This window comes from Macaca nemestrina, chromosome 8 (genome assembly GCF_043159975.1).
Source record: "Macaca nemestrina isolate mMacNem1 chromosome 8, mMacNem.hap1, whole genome shotgun sequence".
Classification (NCBI taxonomy): Eukaryota; Metazoa; Chordata; class Mammalia; order Primates; family Cercopithecidae; genus Macaca; species Macaca nemestrina.
Genome location: NC_092132.1, coordinates 32,435,563 through 32,457,620, shown reverse-complemented (window position 1 = coordinate 32,457,620; position 22,058 = coordinate 32,435,563). Strand labels below are relative to the sequence as shown.

Here is a 22,058-nt window from a genome sequence, read left to right as displayed (position 1 = left end):
GGCTGGAGTGAGCAGACCATGAGAAAATATCTGAAGTGAAGTGAGGAAGATGTTAAATTTGAAATTCATATTGGAAATCTAAATGAAGATGTTTTACAGGTACTTGCATAAGGTGAAACTGAAGTTTATGAAGACATGAGCTGAAGACACGATGTTGGGAGTCATGGGCATAGAGTATTTAAAGCTATGGAACTGCAGGGGATGACCAAGAACTTTAGACAGAAGCCTGAATACAGATCAGAAATCTGAGGAGAAAATGGCAAAGGAGACTGAGGAAGAATCACCAGTTAGAGAAAAATGAGAGAGTATTATTCTAGAAGCCAAATTCAGAAAATATTTCAAGAAACTGTGCCAAATTCTGTTCATAGGTTAAATAATACATGAACTGAGAAATTGTGACTTCCACAAATCATGGGGGTGGAAATGGTCCAGAAGAGAATGAGCAGAGGATTTGGATATGATTAATTTTAAAAGAAGATAAATTCTTCTATGAAATTAATATAAAGGAGAACAGAAAGGCTTTCAGAGCATGTCGCATATTGACCACTCCCGTCCTTGAAACATAATGTTTAGTGGACTTTGACAAAATCACTCTCTTTTAGAGAGAGGTAAAGTGTTATCACCACAAAATGATAACCATGTGATGCAATACATATGTTAATTAGCCAGATTTAGTCATTCCACAATGCATTTATACTTCAAAACATAATGTTGTACACAGTAAATACATACAATTGTATCTGTCAATGCAGAAAACAAAACTAATTTTTAAAAATTGCTCTTCTAGTTTTCAATCTACGTTATGGACACTTGATAGATTCTTTCAAATTTCTTGTCGGTTCCTACTCTGAGTTTTCAGTGCTTAATCTTTCATTGTCTTTTCCCTGATTTTACATTAAGTCTTTGGGGGAAATGGAGTATTTAAACTCCATCCATTTAAATACTATCTTTCTGGGCTAAATGTCAACTAGCACTCCAGCTTAGAACTTCTCATAAACTTCAGACATAGATAATCATAGATCATTTTCCTTCTTAACATACCTACTCAATCATCCCTTGAAACCACAAATATACTCTTGAACTTAAACATCACAGTCCACAGAGAAGGCATTCTTTTTTTCCTTGATCTAAATTATTTTCTCATTAGAGATTTTTACCCAAAGAATTCAAATCAGAAATTTCAGAATTGCTCATAATTTCTTCTTTTTCAGTCATAGCAACATTCAATCCTGTCAGTTTCAACATAAATTTATAGTAAATCTGCCTTCTCTTCATTTCTGCCTTTCATCTTAATCCAGTCAATTTGTATTTTCTCACCAGGATAGTGCAACACAACCCTGTTTCCTACTTTCATTTTTGTCACACTATAGTATATTTTCCAGAAATGAAAAACAAAAAACAACTTCTCAAAGTTTAAACATATTTTCCCTCCCTCCTGCTTAAAATTCTTCTGTGTCCTCCTTATCATGACCTGAGGACAAGGTTCTACCACTTTATTTCAGATAATTCTCACTTAATCCTGCTATGTTTTAGCCACATGGGCATTTTTAGGTTCTTCAAACTTGTTAAGCTTTTTCCTCTGCAGGGCCTCTGTTTATTCTGATTGGCTTCTTCTCCTCAATGTTGCTGTCCTGGCACTGCCTCAACTCTAATCTTCTCATGCCAAGCTTCTTCTCATCTTTTACACCACTTCATTATGATAATATGTTCCCTGGCTATCTGCCTAATCTAGGTCCTACATCCCCAGTCTTATTCTCTATTCCAGCCCCTTCCACTTTTTTCCTTTATAGCAGATTTTCACATTTAGGATTCCTTTCTTTGGTCTGTTTAATGTGTACTCACATACACATATTAAACGTATATACAGGAAGGCCTCATTAACATCGTTAATAGATTCATGGAAACTCATGGATAACAATATCATTTTTTTCCTCATCAATGTTTTAACAAAAGGACGTTATTGGGGGACCTGCTGTAAGTCATTTTACTTAAAGCCACAGTTTCTAAGAAACTATTGGAAGAACTTACCCTTCTCTTTTACCATCCTGTCCCTTAGCAAAGTACATAGTATATTGTTGGTAAACTTTTGTTGAATAAATGTATGGATGGATGAATGTCTACTTTGGACAGGTCACAATGGGACTGAGGGAGTGATTTCTTAAAGACCTTCATTAAGAGTGGTCTCTTAAGGAACTTCATTAATAAGAGAGAGACCTACAAATAACTATAAGACAATATATCTTAGCTGGCTTGTAGAAGTGTAACAGCTGTTTGAATAGAAATTAATAATACGAAAGCTGACTTTTGGATTTTAGCACTTTTATTGTGTGAGACGATGTGCAAATTTCCTCGTCTAGAATTTCATTTAACACAATAGCTCTTTGCAAGTTTATGAGACTCCCAGAGCAGCTAAAATGTAAAAACAAGCCTTGAACTTAGGTGTCCTTTTCCCAAAGTATGTACTCATAATAACAAATCTTATAAAAGCTTCCAGGACTCAGAAATTTTATTTAAATTCTTTTATGTTTTATCCTAATGCATTAATTATTTTTGATCACTTGTGCTAAACTATAGTTTTCAAAAAAAAGTCTTCAGTAAAAACAGAAAAATAAATAAATGCTTATTCTCAGAAAGAAGAAAATGTGGAATCAGAACTGAGTCTTCCTTAATGATGCAATTAGCTTCAATTAAATATAAACTTTGAAATAATCACTTGGACTTAAATGTCTCTATTTGCTCAAGTATCACGTTGAACATGCCTTCACTCTCTTGACGAGAAAACTGGAGGTAAGAATTTAGAGTCATATAAAGACTCAACTTGCTAATTTATCAGTTTTGACTGAAGGGCTAAAGAAAGACTTAATGTGACTAGGTTATAACTTTATCATATGTTACAAGTCCTCTTTCTTGTGTTTTTTGACATTTGTTATAAAGAGATACAAACTTTACTGTCAACATGTTTTACTAAGGATTTTTTTTATCACCTGATATCTAACACAATTGACGTTTGTGTTTTTATAGATTTCAAGTTTTCAAAAACTGTTAAATAAATACACGAGTTTATAAATTACAATGTGAGAGATAGTGGACATTTATAACATATGTTTATATTTAGTCACTATATAATTAACTAGTGTTTTCCAGGCACAGTGACTCACACCTGTAATTCCAGCACTTTGGGAGGCCGAGGCAGGTGGATCACCTGAGGTCAGGAGTTTGAGACAGGCCTGATCAATATGGTGAAACCCCATTTCTACTTAAAACAATACAAAATTAGCTGGATGTGGTGGTAGTACATGCCTGTAATACCAGCTACTTGTGAGGCTGAGGCTGGAGAATCCCTTGAACCCAGGCGGTGGAGGTTGCAATGAGCTGAGATCATACCATTGCACTCCAGCCTGGGCAACCAGAGCAAAACTCCGTCACAAAAACTAACTCACTAACTAACTAAATAAATAACTAGTGTTTCAGTTACTAATTTTTCTTATTTGTTGTTTGCTTATTTTTCCTTCAATTTTTGTTCTTCAAAATACTGATCATTTATTTCTCGCCCTATAAAAATCTGAGTAACCTATGATATTTTAGCAAATACTTTCCTTGTTAGAATTTTCTCTGTAATATTTTTGATAAGTGTGTTTTTGCTAGTCTCCTAACTTAAAATAAGGATAATGTCTATTTTATCTGGAAATGCAAATAAGCTATAATAATAATAATATCTTAGTAGCAGTATTTTATGATTTAATAGAAACCAAAATAGGCTCTGAGTAGATGGAATACAGAAGGGAGGTTTTCAGAGAGGTGGAGGAACAAATTCAGGAATGCGAATTTTTTAGAGAGATGCTTTTAGAAAAGGAATGAAGAAAAAGTATAACTTTGGATTAAGTTAAAAACTAGGATTTGATTCCAAGGAATGAGATTCCAGAAACATGATTCTACTATGCTATAGAAACCAGCGTTGCTACTATCTTCAAATTACACCGCACAAGAGATTGTCTGTTTCCTCAATATACAAATCAAATACATGACATACACGTATAGCTTTGTCAATATATCTCTATCACTTCTGTGACTACATTGACCTTACCAGATTAAAAAAAAACACATTTATTTTTCTAACATATGTTGAAACAATTCCCCCCAAAAAGTAAACAGTAAAAAACTACTGTCAGAAATAAATTGTAATGATAAAATTTATTTAGAAAGGAATGCCACTTTTGGGGGAGGCTTTCACGATATCATCTTGATTCAAGAGTTCCTCAGCTATAGACCTTTTTTGTAAAGTTTTCTATTAAGCTAAAAATGTAGAACTGTGAGTAGTTTTAAAACAAGTTATTCTTTAGCAACAAAATATTAAGTACTACAATCCTCTTGTAGGAAAAAAAACAAATTGGTCCCATTTAGATTCATATTGATTTTGGCCCACAGCCCTACTTATTATTTAATTAAATGGGAATGCACCATGCAGAGCTATTAAGTTGTTTAGCCAAAGAATACAAAAAACATGTAGCATGAAAATACATTATAAATTATATAGGAAGAATTTTCACAGGAAGATACAAGTATTGCAAGATCATCTACACACAAAGGTATGTTAAAACATTCAACATCCAAAGAAAATACATGAGAGAATGGAAGAATTATTGAACAACGTAGAGCAGACTTAAAATGTTGTATCTTTTATTTGCAAAATAAGATTGTCATAACAAAAGACTCCTTGACCATCTTTGACTTTAATCAGTGGTTGTATGAAGATGATTTCATTTCAGAGCATTGAGCACTAGATTTAGGGAGTGTCTTTTTTCCAAGGTAATTTTATAGCTGTGGAATCAATAGTCTAACACAATGAAAAAAGTTAAAACTTGAAGTCTGCTAAAGAACTACTTTTATCACTTTTTATGCAGAATTTTATGGAAAGTAGATAAATGAATCAGGTAACTTTTAAACTTGCTAATTAAAGTATTTATTTATGGTTGAAATGTTTAGTAAATTTTATTAAGAATTTATAAAATTTAATGATAAAATTATAATGCACTTCTAAAAATAATGGTATCACCTAATTTGTGCAGTGCTTGTATTTCTATGGATAATTAATTTTATTTAAATTGCATTGTCATTGTACATGCATTAAATGTTATATATCAAGTTATATATATATATATATACCAAATCTCAAGAGATATGTATGTATGTGTATATATGTATATTTCAAGTGATATATATGTGTGTATATATATACATAGTGTGTGTGCCAAGTGATATGTAGAGAGAAACCGAGAAATAGTGACAGAGAGAGGATGAGTAAAACAAACCCAAACCTAGAACTACTACTGAGTCATTTTGTAAACCTAGAAGGAAGGACAAATCATTCGTTTTCTCAGTCATGGTTTTAACTAACACATAAAACAATCAACAAATAACAATGTCTATATAACCATGGTTTAGATGACCTAGGATTTTTATAAAAATAAATACGAAAATGAAAAATGTCATCTTAGGACAGAAATGTTTTACATGTTGACATATTCACAACATGTAAACTACGTAATTTAAATTAAAGCCATATAAAATCAAATGTATTTGATTCTCATTTAGAATCAGAGTTGCACAATACCTCTCCTAAACATTAGTTCTCATAATTATATGTACGACTTAAAAAATGTAAAATCAAAATATACTCTCAAATGTTTTGTCATCTGTAAGTAATTCATTGAGAGTCACTGATGCGCCATTTAAAAGAGAAAGGAAATCACTCAAGATTAAAAAATAACTGAAAAGGAATATAATGACAATGTAATCCATCCTTCTCATTTTCATTATGAGTAAATTAAGGTTCAAAGATATTCAGCAATTTTTCTATAATGAGGGACATAAATAGCATTCCAATGCATACATTTAGATTATCAGCTTAATGTTAGTGCCTCTCTTAATTTATCTTATTTTTTAAAAATAATAAATTTGAAGTGTGTAGGCTTTTTATTTATATCTGTTTCATCCTAGCCTGAAGTAATTCTCAGTCATTCATTAATTTTATATTACCTAATCCTTGTTTGTTTTGTATATATGATTTGCTTGATAACAAGAATTATCACAAAATATTTTTCCAAACTGCAGCTTACTACATGAGTCACACAAGGACGGCCAGCCACTTAAACAACAACAGTTGCCTGTTTCAAAACTTTCTCACAAGGCAAGTTAAAAAGTGCAAGGGCCTAACCATAACTTCAAGATTACAAGTTTTATCTAGCAACCACTGACACTCGCCAATGAACTTTCCTTCAAAACAACTTGCATAACCTCCTCTCTTCCCAATAAATCCCTAATAAATCCCTTTCTTTGTTCTCCAGAGATGACAGAGGCTATTTCAGTTTGTGCATACGTCCTGGATTGCAATCCTATTTCTTTGTTTCTTCCCAAACAAGTCCTTTACTCTTGAAGATTTGTCTCTATATGTTTTTATTTCAAGTTGACAGACTGTTGGACTCTTCAGGCACAGAAAGAGTTTAAAAGAAGAACAGAGATAAAAGAAGATTGGTGTGAGTATTTTGTTTCAGAGAGCCCTTGTAGATTGGTGAGGACCCTTCTAACAGCCTTTCTGAAAAAGTAGTGGAAGAGTGATACCTTTTAGCACCAGCCTAGTGGGGTGGGCTTTAATGGGATTGCCCAGCTACAGGATGTATTTTTTGCAGTTGGCATACAAAAAGGACTGGTGTCCATGTCTGAAAAAATTCTAATCCAACTCATACAGAAATAAGTCACCAGTCAAGGAAATCTAGAGAGTGAGAGAAAAGAGTGCATCTGTGTTGGGATAAGCCTGGTCTTTTTGTGCTTCTGGGGGCAATAATGTGTTTCCTGTTTAATCAGGGAGGATCATGGGATACAGATAAAATGAGGCTATTTGGCATCTATCCAACCAGGCCCTCTGGGAGGTAGGACTACCTCAGCAGAAGGAGACTGGGATATGGAGGGGCAAGGGACCAATTCGGGCAAGTGTCCATTTAGATGCATCCATCTGGAATAAGGAATCCCAGAAGAGAAAGGCCTAGCTTCAATCACTTAAAAGGCCCTGGACATCCCATGACAAAGTTAGCTTAAATATCAGGACCAGAGAACATGTAGCCATCTTAGGTCTTAGGCCCGGGTCAGTCCTTTTATATATTCTCCACTGTACCTCCGCCAGATCCAAGACAGACCTGAAACAGTGGCAAGTAAGAAATTTGGAAAAAGGAGTAAAATACAAAAAGGAGAGACAAGAACAGTTAATCTTGTCCCTCTTCTTTCCTTATATAGGCTTCCTCTGGATAAGGCCCAGGAAGGGAGAGAGTAAATAAAAATTTGACCTTGAATCATATTTAGTGTTTTGATTACTCTGTATGGCTTGGAATTTTAATTATAAAGTTGAAACTGTATTTCTAGTTGTTATAGGCTGAATTGCTCTCCTTAAAATTTATATGTTGAATATCTGACTCCCAGTGCTTCAGAATGTGACCGTATTTAGACAAATGACTGTAAAGAGGTGATTAAGTTTAAAATGAGGCCTTTAGAGGGAAGCCTAATCCAATATAATTAGTGTCTTTCTAAGAAGAGGAAGTTTGGACATACAGAGCAAGACACCAGAAATATATGTGTGCAGAAGAAAGACCATGTGAAGACACAGCAAGAAGACAGCCATCTTCAAGCCGAAGAGAAAGGTCTCAAAAGAAACAAAACCCACTGACACCTTGGTCTCAGATTTCTATCCTCAAGAACTGTAAGATACACATTTCTGTTGTGTAAAACACCCAGTCTGTGATACTTTAGTAATTTGTATTAATTTAATGTGGTCATAGAACCTAACCGAGTTTTAATCCTGGGGAATGTTTCTGTTGAGGGTGTTTTTCTTCTGTCAAGCTAAAATGATTTATTTGAATTTGTCAGTATACCTAACTGGAAAAACTAGAAGATATCTAAGGTTATTACTAAAACCTCATATGCATTTGTGATATTTTTCTTTTTGCATACAGTTGTTGTATTTTCTAACTCAAAGAATAAATATCCTTATGGGGAAAATGTTACGTAATGGAATGTATAAAATTAGACCTATGCTAGATAGTATTAGAGGACACTATTAACCCCGCCATGTAAAATTATATAGAAAGAAATGAGAAATATTCATTCCATTTCTTAAATATCTCAGTACCTTCTCAGTACCTTTGTGGTGGGGAAAAGGCCTCTGCTACTTGTCTGACAGTAAGTAGGAGTATGCATTTAGGAGTATGAAAAAGAAAAAAAAGAGAAATTAGCTTTCAAAGGAGTATTTTTTTAATTATTAAAAGTCAGAATTTTGTAGAATTCCCTTATTTTATATAATTCTTTTAAATTGCACAACGGTGGAGGAAAATCATAATTTTACGTGAATTATGGCTTCTAAAGTTCTGAAATAAGGCAGATCAGGAAATATAATAATCACAGATAATAAATCATAAAGAGTGAACAATAACAAAAGCTGAGGAGGAACGGAGAAAAATGACACTGTATCATGTTCTGTCAGTGTATTTATGTGATTTTTGAACTAATTTCCTGCCTTCTTATAATTGGTTAGCACTAGCTTAGTTTCCATAAGAGGGGTGCTCACCTTATCTGTTAAGGATGAATAATCAGTATGGTAGCCTCCAGCCACTTATAGGTTTTAATCGTTTGAAGTTAGCTAGTATAACTGAAAAACTGAATTTTTAATTTTATTTAATTATAATTAATTTTAATTTAGAATCTGGTAGTGAAAAATACTTTTCATTACACACAACTTTATTGTTTTATAGGCTATATTTTATTTTAACTGTTGCATCATATAAGATGTAGCTGTATTGTAGTGAGGATTTGGGAACATGCATCTTTCTAGTACTATATATTGATACTAAAATATTTCTAGTACTATATATTGATACTAAAATATTTCTAGTACTATACATTGATATAATATTACATGTATTTGTTTGAATATTTTATGAGAGAGCAATAATTACGGTGATACTGAAGTAAATCATAATTGCTAACAAACTAAAACATTTATTATATTAATATGTTTTCTTCTAGTCTATAAAATAATAAACTATTTCCATAGAAAAAAATCAATGTTCAATATGAGATGTGCTATAAGTATAATGCCCTAGAATTTTAAGCCTTAATATGAAAAATAAAATGTAAAATATATTAGTAATATTTTATATAGATTATATGTTGAAATGTTAATATTTTGGCCATATTAGTTAAATATAATTAAAATTAATTTTGCCTATTTCTTACACTTTTTACATGGCTACAAGAAAAATTAAATATTTATATATGTGTGTTATATCCTTTTTGGCTGGTGCTGTGCAAAGGAGTCTAGAACCTATGCAGAGGTTAATCAGAAGGTGAAGGATACCAAGGCTTTCCACAGGGAATGATAAATGGGGACACTTCATATTACTGTGAAGTCATGCTACCATGAGAACAACTTTTAAGTTACTGACATTGGGAATAGTAGATTAAGTACAAGAATTTTGGACCTAGAAAGAATTCAGTCCTGAGATATTAAGTAATCTATTCAAGTTCACAGACTGAAGTCGGTATTAATATTTACTAACTTCTAACTAATCCAGTGCTCTTTCCAGAACAATACTTGTATGAAGAAAAATTAATTCCTGGGAATCTCTATTTCACTCTGCTTTTCCAATCTTAGCTTCTATGGCCATTTCCTGCTACTAAACATCTGCTTTGAAAAAGAACCCTTGTCATGCTGAAAAACTAGAAAAATTGTGTTCACTTGGAAATCTGACTGACTATATGACCACAAAATCTGGAGTCTCATGTTAGTTACGAAAAATCTAAACAGTAATTGCTACATTTTCTGTAGGGAGGGAGGATATTATCCAATGAAATAAGGTTATGTTCTTGTTAGTTCAATAATATGATGTTTTGATTTGAACTTTTTCAACAAACATGCACTGAGTATTATGAAATTATTATATTTCCCAATAGGGGTCTTATAATTCTTTCACTTCAAGCTGTTTTATAACTACAGATTCTTTCTTGAGTTTTTCAATAACAACTAGTAGTACCTGAACTAACAAAAAGATTAAATAAACCTGTAATAGCAGATGATATTATTATTTGTTTCACAAGTATACATACAATAGCAATGAATAGACTCTGCTGATGTCTCACATGATTAATTTGTAATATATTTGTCTGTTAAATGTTTGACATAGTTTAATGAGGATAATTTTTATTATAATATCTATTACATAGATACCTGTAATTAAGTGATTGTTTTAAATTAACAAAATGACAAACAGGCACCTATATTAAGATTCAGAAAAGGTTTCTTGAAGTACAAGGTGAACCACCCACCATGTGCACACCAGAAGTAGATCCCTGCAAAATTTTCAGTTACAAGGAAGTGAAACCTCTAGTGAAACTGTAATATTCACTACTTGGGTGCATCCCCTCACTTTTAGGACTCACGGGCTATGAATTTTATCTAGAAGTTTTCTTGAAAAGGGAAGGAGGAGGTGATATAAGCCCTGAAAGTTTGAACATTTATCCCAAGAAAGCTGACTTTTATTCTAGAAGAGATAGGCAAATTTTAAGTTTTTTCTCTCATCATCAGGAATGTGGGAACCAAACCAAATAGTTATGCAAAGTGATCTATCATTTTATCAGTTTTATAATTACCAAGTACTACATTTGAACCTAGTATAAATTTTAGAAAATATTATCCATATTATAACTGGATATTGACAGATTATTTCCTATTTATTGTAGTTAGTATATTTAAAGACAGTAATTGAAATCAAAATCATTTGCTAAGTTGTATCTGGATTTTTATAAATTCCATGAGATCATAATATGAAACTATTATAATTTGTCTTTGACTTTATAAATACTCCAATAAAGAATAAATAAATATACAAACAAACCAATATTTACATGTATTGAACAGTCTTAAAATTAGCAAAGGTAAGCATTAAAGTTTGGGAGTTTTTAAGTAAGAATCCATAATATTTTCTTTTTAATTATAAATCAGAGTCACTCCAGTATCAATGCTATGAAGATTAATCCAACTCCCTAGAAAAAAATTATATAGGGGATTCTCTATCTGATCTTCAAAATCCTAAATTTTATGACTATTTATTAAGTACATTCTTTTTTCTTTATACTTCCCTGTTGTACTTTGTGCCAAAGCTTATTATTTTCTGATTTTAAGTGATTCTTTTTATCAGAATCTGAATTTAATGTTTCCACAACCACTCTTTTCTCATGAATGATGTCCTCTAATAATTCTGGTAGTCTCAACATTAATACATATTGTTAACTCCTAATCAGACAAAAAGGATTATAAAACAGCTGAAAAAGATAAAGGAAATAATCAAATGACTCCTAAAATTATACTTTATTTCTAAAACCTTATTTTATATATTAAAACTGTACCCCAATTCTAAATACAGTTATATGGCTTAATGTTTAATTCATGAATTTTAAAATGTTAAGAAAGATAAAAATGTTTTACTAGAAATTGTTATATTGGACTAGAGTTAAGAAAAAAAGTGCAACTAAAATTGTGTTTCCAACGTAGAATAGTTTGCTCAGTTTACTAGGGTATGTTTCATAACAAAATTTTTGTTTCAGGGAACTTTGAAGAAAAACAATATTTAGCCACTTTTCTGTCAAATACACATAAAACTAATGAACAGAATCTTGGGATGGGAGGTATATAAAAAGATTGCCAAATCTAAGGATTAGAATTATTTTGTTAAAAGTGTAGTCAAACTTTCATTTTCAATATTGCAATAACTAAAACTCCTTCTTTACATTTATAAACTTTTCCAGTATTATTGCCTTAGATTTTAAATTAAATTAATATTTTTTATTTATTAATAAAATAGGAAAACCTAAAATTTAAAATAATTCTTGATTAATTTAATAAAAGGCCTTAAATCTTATACTGGCATGACTTTAAAATATTTATTTGTATTACAGAATAAATGCTATCAGTTTTTTAATAATTGCTTTAGATAGAGCAATGATTATTTAGATAGACCATTTTCATTATTAATGTTTGATTATTTTTGCTGTTTGTGTAGACATTGTACTTAAAAGAAGATGAGTCTCATAGACTGTCAGGTCCATAAAGCAGGAAGTAAAATAATTTTCTATGTTTTTGCTTCAAACAAAAATTGTTTTAAAAAAGAATTTCCAAGTGAAAGTATTTATTTAGCATTGAAGGAAACTTGAAGAAAGATAATAATGTCAAAATCAAATACAAAGAAAAAAGTGCAAGATTAGAGATTATTCTCAAACACTGCATACCAATGAAACTCAAAATTCTATTCTCTTAAAACTCAGTAAATAAAAGTAGCTCTCTTACTTCATAAGCTTAAAATAATGCAGTTGGCCAATGTATTAAAGCATATTTTGAGATAATAATTTAATTGTATTATTTATAAATTTTCCCATAGCATATACTCAGTAAAAATTAAATAAAACCTACTGTACTATGAAAAAATGTATATTCATTGAATATTTCTGGAATTACACTAACAAAGTTCCATCTACAATCTTTACCATAAAAGTAATCTACTCATCTACATCTAATATGATTTGGCTCTGTGTCCCCACTCAAATCTCATCTTGAATTGTAATCCCCATATGTCAAGGGAAAGACCTATAATCCCAATGTGTCAAGAGAAGTAAGTGATTGGATTATGAAGGCGGTTTCCCCCATTCTGTTCTGTTGATAGTGAGTGAATTCTCAGGAGAGCTGACAGTTTTACAAATGGTAAATTTTTCAGCACTCACACATGCTCTGTCATGCCTGCTGCCATGTAAAAGATGCTTGCTTCCCCTTCTGCCATGAGTATAAGTTTCCTGAGGCCTCCCCATCCATTCAGAACTATGAGTCAATGAAACCTCGTTTCTCTATAAATCATCCAGTCTCTGGTGGTCCTTTATAGCAGTGTGGGAACAGACTAATACAATGTCCAACATTCCTATGATAATACAGTATATCTAAATTGTCTGAACCAAAAGTTATTCGTCTTCTCTTTTCATGTCACACTCCTCCACCCTATCCTTGGAATCATAAATACAACTCATTGAGAGTTATAACATTAGAGAAGGGGTTCATGACTAGAATGGTGGGATATATGGTTCCCTGTATTTTATTAACAGTGGATATGGTGAAGGTACAACAAGAAAGAAAAACAAAGATAGAAAAAATACATCATTAAACAGTTTATATTAGTGAAGCAAAGATTAGAATACCATCTCTCTTTACAGAAATTTGCTTTGATACTGTGCTCTATTTTTAAGCCTGCACAATATTTATGATTTTAGAAAATCTGTTATAGAAAAAAAAAACTGTTTCTCAGTTTTACTTACAAACTAGCCTATTTTAAAAATCAGTTCCAAGAAAAAGTGTTTTTTCCTTGAGAAACGTGGGCATCCTCATTTGTGATAGTGAGAAATATAAAGCCTAGTGTTTTATCTTTTTAACTGTAGCTCCCGGATTCAAATTTTATGTTTCATCACAATATTTAAACTATTCATTTTTCATAGTTAGAGTGTGTGCTTTCTCATCCGTTCCATATGTTATTATCTCTTTCCACTGAAGACTTTATTTACTTAATGTCTTACTTATACTATAAGAAATCTTTCGAGAACAGATGAGATCAGGCGAGTTAAGGGTGGTATGGCTATCCATTGAGGTAGTTTGATTGCATATTATCAAAACTCAAATCTGACTAACTACAGGTAAAAGGGAAATAATTATAAGGTCATGGTGGGAGCTTCCAGGCCCAAAGGGAAATCTACAAAAGCAGAAACCTAAAAGGACAGGAATCAGGGCGTTTGGAAGATGTAGGTAGCTAGTCTTCAGGAAACCGAAGGATCCGCTGGCTCCAATCATTTTTCTTCTGCTCTTTAACCACTGGGCTCAAGAGCCTGGGAAGACAGTCCATTGTTTATGTGGTGGATTCATATTCAGTATCCATTCTGCCCTCATTCTAGAGTCTCTTCAGTCATTGTTAAGGCTAGAAAACTAAACACTATATTCCATAGTATACTTTGCAGTGTTCCAGAAGGTACTTAAAAATATTCAGCTAGTCACGTGTGTTTGTGTGAAATCAGAAAGGCAGAAGTGAGGTGGAGGCCACATTTGTGCTACTTCTGCAGTTTCTGGTGCAGAACATAGATTACAAGGTTGTTGATTTTTCTGCAATAGGTTTAGCTGAAAGCTAACCACTTATCAGATATAGAGAGGATGGCATGGGTCATTCATTTTGTTGGTGCAGTCCCAGCAGGCATGTCGTGGCTCTGGAGCCAACAATTGTGGCCATGGTTTCTAATCTGTTAGTCACAGCTGACGTTCACATTTCTGGTACCAATGGTTACAGCAACAATCAGAATTTGCCATTGTGGTTCCCACTTCCTCGGTTTCCTGACGTTAACAGTTCTCTTTGCAGATTGTTATTTGTTATATAACAATTATTTGTTCTGCAAATAATTACTGGAGACTCCATTCTCTGTAATAAATCCCCTTCTGCTTAAACAGGTACATAATTCCATTTTAGTCCAATTGGCCATCATGGCTCATATGCCTACCCCTTGGTGGGGCTGATTGGCAGCCCCACCAAGATTGCACACACAATGGAAGAGGGATAATTCCCCCAGAAGAAAATAAGATGGCCTTATCAAGAAAAAATTATAAAAGGGACGATTGGTTGTGGGTAGCAGAAAATAACAACCAACCATCCTGTAAATGAATACAAAGATAATTAATTAACATTATTTTCAGTGTGTCTTGTAGGACCATTACACAAAGCAAAGTTTTCTGAAGTCCTGAAATATTACAACACATTATGAAAGCTTAACTACCCCAAGGGAAGGAGTCAAGGAATGCTTCAGAAAGAGACATCTGATCTCAGTCTTAAGGCTCAAAGAAATATGAAAGTCTTTCTAGGTAGTGGGAAATTAATGACTTAGTTTGTACTCTGTGTCTGTATGTGTGTGTATGTACACATGCTCGTGCACATGTGTGTTGAGTATCTAAATAAAGATTGAAGAGTCAAAAAGAGAAGAAGTTTTAATACCTTTTAATTTACACAACAATAACATGTCTGGCTACTGTGAATCTGTTTGCTAAAAGAAAAATCAATGCTCAGAGAACTCAGCAATGCATATCTTTATGATTCAACTCTAAGCTTCTGATCCTATTGTTTAATTAATATACTATGCTGCATTCCCGAAAATCTTATTTACCTTCGTTCAGTAACTGTACACGGACATTTGTGTAAAAAACTTCCCAAATGTAAAAAATGGACTAACTATGCCGAAGTTGTTTTTGACTGAAACAATGGGCATCTAAAATGCCAGGAGTCTCTGTGTAATTGAGGTATATGAAAGAGCATTTTCAATATGGTTTGAAAGTTCTTTCCAATAAATATGCTTTTCTTTCAATAAAAGATGCCCAGTTGATCCCAAAATTACAATAGCCTATTTGAGAATCTATGTAAAATATTATTATTATCTTTCATAACTTCTAAATGTTGTGTGTTGCTATTAATATATCTTTATTTCATGAAAAATAAATTTCTGTTTTGCCTGCATAAGAAGAATCGCATACAAAAAAAATTTGGAAGAAAAGATAAAAATCAAATTGTGATTAAAATTTAAGGAATTTACAAGCTTGTATTAAGAATATAAAATTACTCATATATTTACATATTTAGAATTGATTAAATACTGCAATGCCTAAACTTACATGATAAATACAGTTATATGAATGCCTACAGCTATGGTATTTATGATTGCACATTGAAAGAGAAAAATGTTGAATGTTGAATAATTTTTAAAATACGATATTTCATACTTGACTAATTGAGCCTTATGGAATAAAAATACTTTTAATTAAAATCTTCTATAGGTAAGATTTTCTTTCTTGGACAATTGAGTGTCATCTAAAACTCCCCTTCTAATTTAAAAAATAAGGAAATATGACAATGCATTCATGGAAATGGAAAAGAAATAGAGTTTAGTTTATACTAATGACCAAGTGACAATAATATAGAGGTTTCACAAAATAAGAGGACTTCCAAACACCACAATTAAAGAAAAGTTTTACTATTTATGTGAGAAGTAGCACAGTCCAAGTTCTCATTAATAGAGGGTTAATGGAACTTGAATGGAGGAACAATAGTTTAAAACAAAGACAAATATAGTGACATAATATTGAAGTGAATTTGTGGGGGAAGAGTTAAAAACTAAATAACATTTTTTTAATCAAAGAAGAGATAGTAATAAACTATTCAAGTAAGAGATTTCTATTATAGGTAGACTAGGAAGAAAAATATGTTTTATTTTAAATAGGAGTGGGCATATTCAATACAGGAGCTCAGAGGGAGAACATATTTTATGTATTAAAGGCTTTCTGTTTAAATCACATTTTCAGTACTTTTGAATTGATATAGAACTATGTTTTTTAGCATACTATTCTCAGTCTCTACTTAATCCTATTTAAAATTATAATATCTAAAACATTCAGAAAGCTAGCATATAATATAACTTAAAGATGGTTATATTTGGGATAGCACAGTAGTGTGTGTCTATGTACCTACTCCATCAATTATGGAACATACTATAAGAAATAGCTAATGGCATTCAATGAACCCTCTAATAGTCTGCAGTTAATTTTCATGGTATTTAATAAAGGACAGAGATTAAATAGAAAGGTTATGAGTAAAATATTCAGTCTTTGGAAACCCACAGATTCCTTAAAATATTAATTATAGGTCAATCAATAATAGTTACTGAGTACTCAGTAAATATATGAGTTATTCAGAAACTGAGCTGCATGGAGACTTACTTTTGACTTTTGTATAATACACAAAATTTTCGATCTTGAATTAGTTTTAATATAGACACCGCTAAAATGAAATAGTAGCATGGAACAATGTAAAAAGCATCATTACCATTTCATGATAGGCCATGTATTTTGGCATGTCAGAATTACGATTTTGCAGCCATTTAAGTTATCTTAGTGCATATATATTTTTTAATTTAAATTTCTACATTATGATTTCAAGATTTACTTCTCAACTGAATGAATGCTGTCTATGTAGAATGTTATTTTAAGATATTGCAATCAGAAAAAGCAAGCCTAAATTAGGAAAGTTTTAAAAGAATAATATACAAAGGCATATTTTTTATAATAAAACTTTTCCTTAAACTTATTATAAAATCAAACCTTCAATTTTCTTAATCACTGTATTTCCTCTGTGTTATATAGATAAAAATTCCATCCCTCTTTTGAGTCCCTTTTCCTGCAGCAAATAGAAGTAAGTTGTACCTCATAAAACACATCTTTTCCATTTTACTACAGAAATGCTACTTTTCAGTGCAGAAAACACACAATGCTTGAAAACCACAATTACAATCTTAAAAATACTATAAAAGTCAATTAAAGACCAATGAGTAGCATACTGAAATTTATAAGTAAGTACACAAATTGACTGGTAGCTTTGTGCCATTGTCTTATACTATAAAACAACCCTACCACCAGCTCCATGAAATCCTATTGCACAAAACAAATGAAATATCATTTAATATTTGAGGTAGGAGATCTATTTTTTGCTCCAGTTTCTATATATAAATATAAAATATATGCTACTTTATTTCTGTTTAGAAAAATAATAGAAGCCATTTGACCAGAAGATTCCATGAATCTAATAGAAAAGATCACAGGAATCGAAGAGGATTGTTTTTTGAATTTCTGCCATGCCATTGGCCTTAACTAATTGTAGAAAGGAATCAGAGCCATAGAATCATGTGGATGAAAATCTCTACAAGAAAAAGGGTCAACCTAGAGATAAAGAAGCTTCACAATATCCGATTTTCAATAAAATAGTCCTCTAAAGTACACAAACTTTTAGAAATTGAAATTGGGAACTGGATAAAATATTTTTGCAAATTTATAAGTGACATTGGTTTAAACTGGTCAAGATTCAAGTTACTATGCCTAAACACCTATTTTTAATAAAATATATGAAAATAAATTTTTCTATGAACATTTATTTTTGAACTCTAAGATTTAGTGTTTTATGAAGGCTAATATTTTCTATTATGATACATGTTAATGCATTACATAGTTTTAAAGGGATATTTGCATGTATGTTTCCATCTCATTAACTACTTTAGAAATGATCATTATGGTAGATTTTCTACAGTGGACTTTGTCTAAAATATTGATTTTAAGTTACTTTCCGAAGGATTTTTATTACAGTGATACTCAGTGCAGTATCAAATCACATCAAGCTGTTGCAGTTTTCAAGAGAAATCTTATTGACAGAACTGCTTCAGAGAGGTTGCTGGTTTTCAAAATATAAATTAATTTTTGAGTTTTGTATTCAAAAAAAAAATATATGATTTAATGCCATTTTGAGTTCTAAATATAAGCTTCCTAAAGTCATCATATTAAATTTTCAAAGTGCTTAGGACTGAAGATTACTAAAGGGGAAAGCATTTAAAAAAAAAAAAACACACAGATAAATGGAAGAATGTAACTGTGGCAATGCATACTATTCCCTGAAAAGTAGCTGATACACCACTGAGAATGAAATGAATTATTTACATAAGTAGTCTGAGGATAAAGTACACTAAGCTCACATAGTATTACAGAACACTGTAGAAGCTACATTTTCATTAGTATTCCATCTTCATAATAATCTTGTTCGAAAGAGTTTTTCAAGTTAATGCATCAAATATCATATCCTACGTATTGAAAATTATTTATGTTAACACAGTTGGTAGATAAAACTCCTAACAAGGTTAATTAAACCAGCTGTAACAAACACACTGCATACGAAGGTGAGTTAAATTGAGGAAGAGCCTACATGCAACTGAAGATTTTCTGCAGTGATTTGCAGAACAACTTCAGATAGTATATCCAATTGCTGAAGCACTTGATCAAAGCAAAATATTGCATCTGTTACATACTATCTTTTAGAAATCATAATATTCATTATTCTGAACATTATACTATAAAATCAACTAACTTTAATACTGTAATTTAGTTATGATCACATTATTGTCTAGGCAACAGAATGACCATTTTTTTCCAATACAAATTCCCATTTCTAAACGCTATTTTTCTACCATAAAACGCAGTTGTGTACAACAAAATCATTGTATATATCAAAAGAGGCAGAGGTATTCCATAAATATACCTTGATAGGGAGCACTAAATCCACGATATCGATGATTGCTGTCTGTAACAAAATGCAGTCTGAGCCAGTTTTTGTTGCTGATAATTGGTGGTGGTATATTCATTCCAGATAACCTGAATTACAAAAGACAACAACAAAAATTTTAAAAAGCTTTTCAGCAGTAAACGTTTTCACAAAATTGGGACCAAACAAATGTCTACCTATATTCATGACTTTGCACTTTCAACTTTTTAAGCACAAATGAAATAGTTCTTTTATACATAGAAAAGTCGATTATAGAATAGTGCAATTCTAAACACATGCTGTTCCAATCAGGTTGCATATATTAATACAATCAACTGTAAAACCTTAAGTGCACATGATTTTTGATTCAGCCAAATATATTTACTGCACCAATAATATTATTTATGGTATTGTTTATTAGTATTATATATTGTTTATCATTTATTAATGTTATATTGTTTATTATTTATCTTATTTATTATTTATTAATACATATTGTATTGTTTATTATTGTTAATAATACACATAACAGATACTGAGCTGATGGTGCTAGTCACTGTGCTTCCCATGTATGTATTGATACAATAAAGTTACAAAATCAAAAGACCTCAAATAAATTGATACACTTATTTCCAGGGTGAGATTGTACAGTTTTTTCTTATACTCCCTCCTATCCACTTAATGTTTTTTTTCAGTATTTCTCACTGGATGGCAAATTTCACAATTTATTTTCATAGAACAAGTATTGTTTTTGTGTAATTTCATAATCTTATAAATGTTCATGACTAGCTTTCATTATAATATATAATTCTATAATGTATTAGAGGCCTGCTCCAATGGAGAGGCAGAAAACAGATTGTATATATCCAAATAAATATAGTTGGATATGTAGTCTTCACATATTTGGCTGTAAGAATACCATTTATAATATACTCAAAACAAGTATCTTAAAGCAAAATGTGGGAACTATCCTCCAGATATTGGTCATGATTAATATATAAACTACCTCTTCCTTTATAATTTTTTGAAGATTTCCAGCAAAGCAGTTTTTCTGACATCATGAAATAGAAAAATACTGCTGTATTATATTTCCACCATATATCTAACCATTTAAATTTTAAGTGTTTGTTATAAAGCCAAAGTAAAAGAGTCTCCAAAGCAAGGCTATTACATAGTTAGGAAGAGTTTCAGATTAAGGTTTCTTAATAACAAGTTCTTAATAATAAGGGTTTCAGATTAAGAGTTTCAGATTAAGGTTTCTTAATAGCAAGTATATCTTTCCTATTCTTCAAAGTTCACACTTTTCTTCTTCAGAAGGCAAAATAAATAGCTGATTTATTATACTATGTTTGTGGAGGGAATGTCAGGAGGAATTACAAACATTCTCTCACCTCTTGGCAATTGGTCATGCTAGGGGAACAGTAGAAGGAGGATAGAAAATCTGTCCTGTGTACGTAATCAGTGTTAAGGTGTAGGTAGAGGGATGCAAGGAACCTCTAACCAATACTTTTCATCTTTATCCCTGAAAACCCAACTTTCCTAAGATGTGCGGGAGCTAGCCATCACTTTTAGTGGATGACCACTTGCCCATTAAAATATAAAATCACCTTTATTGTATTATTGTGCCTACTGGTGTATAGAATGTTGAATTCCAAAATGAAACCATCCAGATATAGGCCATATAGTTCTCATTTTTATTCTTGGTTTGCAGTGCATTTTCTGTAATGTTTCCCTATAAATCTTTTTTCTCTTTTCATAGGGATGAATCTGTTTATTTGTTGAGCTGACTGATTTTTTTTTCCAATATGAATTTAGTTAATAAAAATATATAATATAATTGTATACTTTTAGACTCAAGTTTTAAAAGCTGATTTCATTACTTTCAGAAAATATACAAGTTATGTTTACTCTTGTTGATTAAAATAGTAATCCAGTGAAAAACGATTTGGATTTGTTTCAATTATATTTTCAATTGAGTAGCATAGTTCATGCCAGATTTTGATTTACAGTTTGGTTTCGTTCAATTCCCTCTTTCAATGAACATGAACATCCATTGGGGTAAGTTTAAATTATTGTTGACAGGCTGGACACATTTCCAGATATAATGAGACTACAATACATAGAGGTGTGTAATACACAGAAGCAGAATTTGGAGATAGACCCCCTAAAAGACCCAGTAAATGAGAATCAACTACACAAGGACATTAAGAAACGTGAGAAAAGAAAAAAGACAAAATGGACAATAAAAATAATAAACTTTCTGTCTTTTCCAGGGACATGAAAGGTAATTTCAGTAGTAGAGTATGGTAAAGGCAAGTAATAGCTACTGTGTAACTGCAGTTTGCAGCTTGAATTTACTTTCAGTAATCTAAGAGGGTGGACCTGAAGAAAGCAGAGCTGCAGTAGCGAGAAGCAGAATGTGCATGAGGTGGAGCAAATAATGATAATCTAACAAGTGTGAAAGTAAGAAATATTCCTGATGGCCTCAATGCTTCAGCATATGAGGCAGGACCTTAGATAAGCCAAGAAGCTGAACTAGAAAGCACTTGCACCACAGCATCCCTCTGCCACCAGAGAGAAATACATAGTCATTGGTTATAGGGGAGTCACATGGGCTTTGAAAATCATAGTCACTGAATAATGTTCATTATTTAAACCCATTCTAAACAATATGGCTTGGTTTATGGCTTATGGAGAAATCTCACAAATAAATCTATATATCTCTGTCCTTATTTCACATGTTATCAGGAAAATCAGGAAATGGGGGATTGAAAATATATGCCACTTGGAAAGATTCCATTAAACTACTTAATTTAG

The 22,058-nt window shown here is 31.7% G+C and overlaps 1 protein-coding gene across 6 annotated transcripts in view; it reads right to left on the bottom strand.

The window, feature by feature from the left end:
- The window catches only part of LOC105475960 (CUB and Sushi multiple domains 3), a 1,218,758-nt gene that overhangs the window by 747,236 nt on the left and 449,464 nt on the right, over nucleotides 1-22,058 (bottom strand). For all 6 annotated transcript variants that reach the window (XM_011731490.2, XM_071067898.1, XM_071067897.1 and 3 more), the window contains exon 6: nucleotides 19,239-19,351. In XM_011731490.2, coding sequence (XP_011729792.2) covers nucleotides 19,239-19,351 — 113 coding nt within the window. The remainder of the gene's footprint in view (nucleotides 1-19,238; nucleotides 19,352-22,058) is intronic.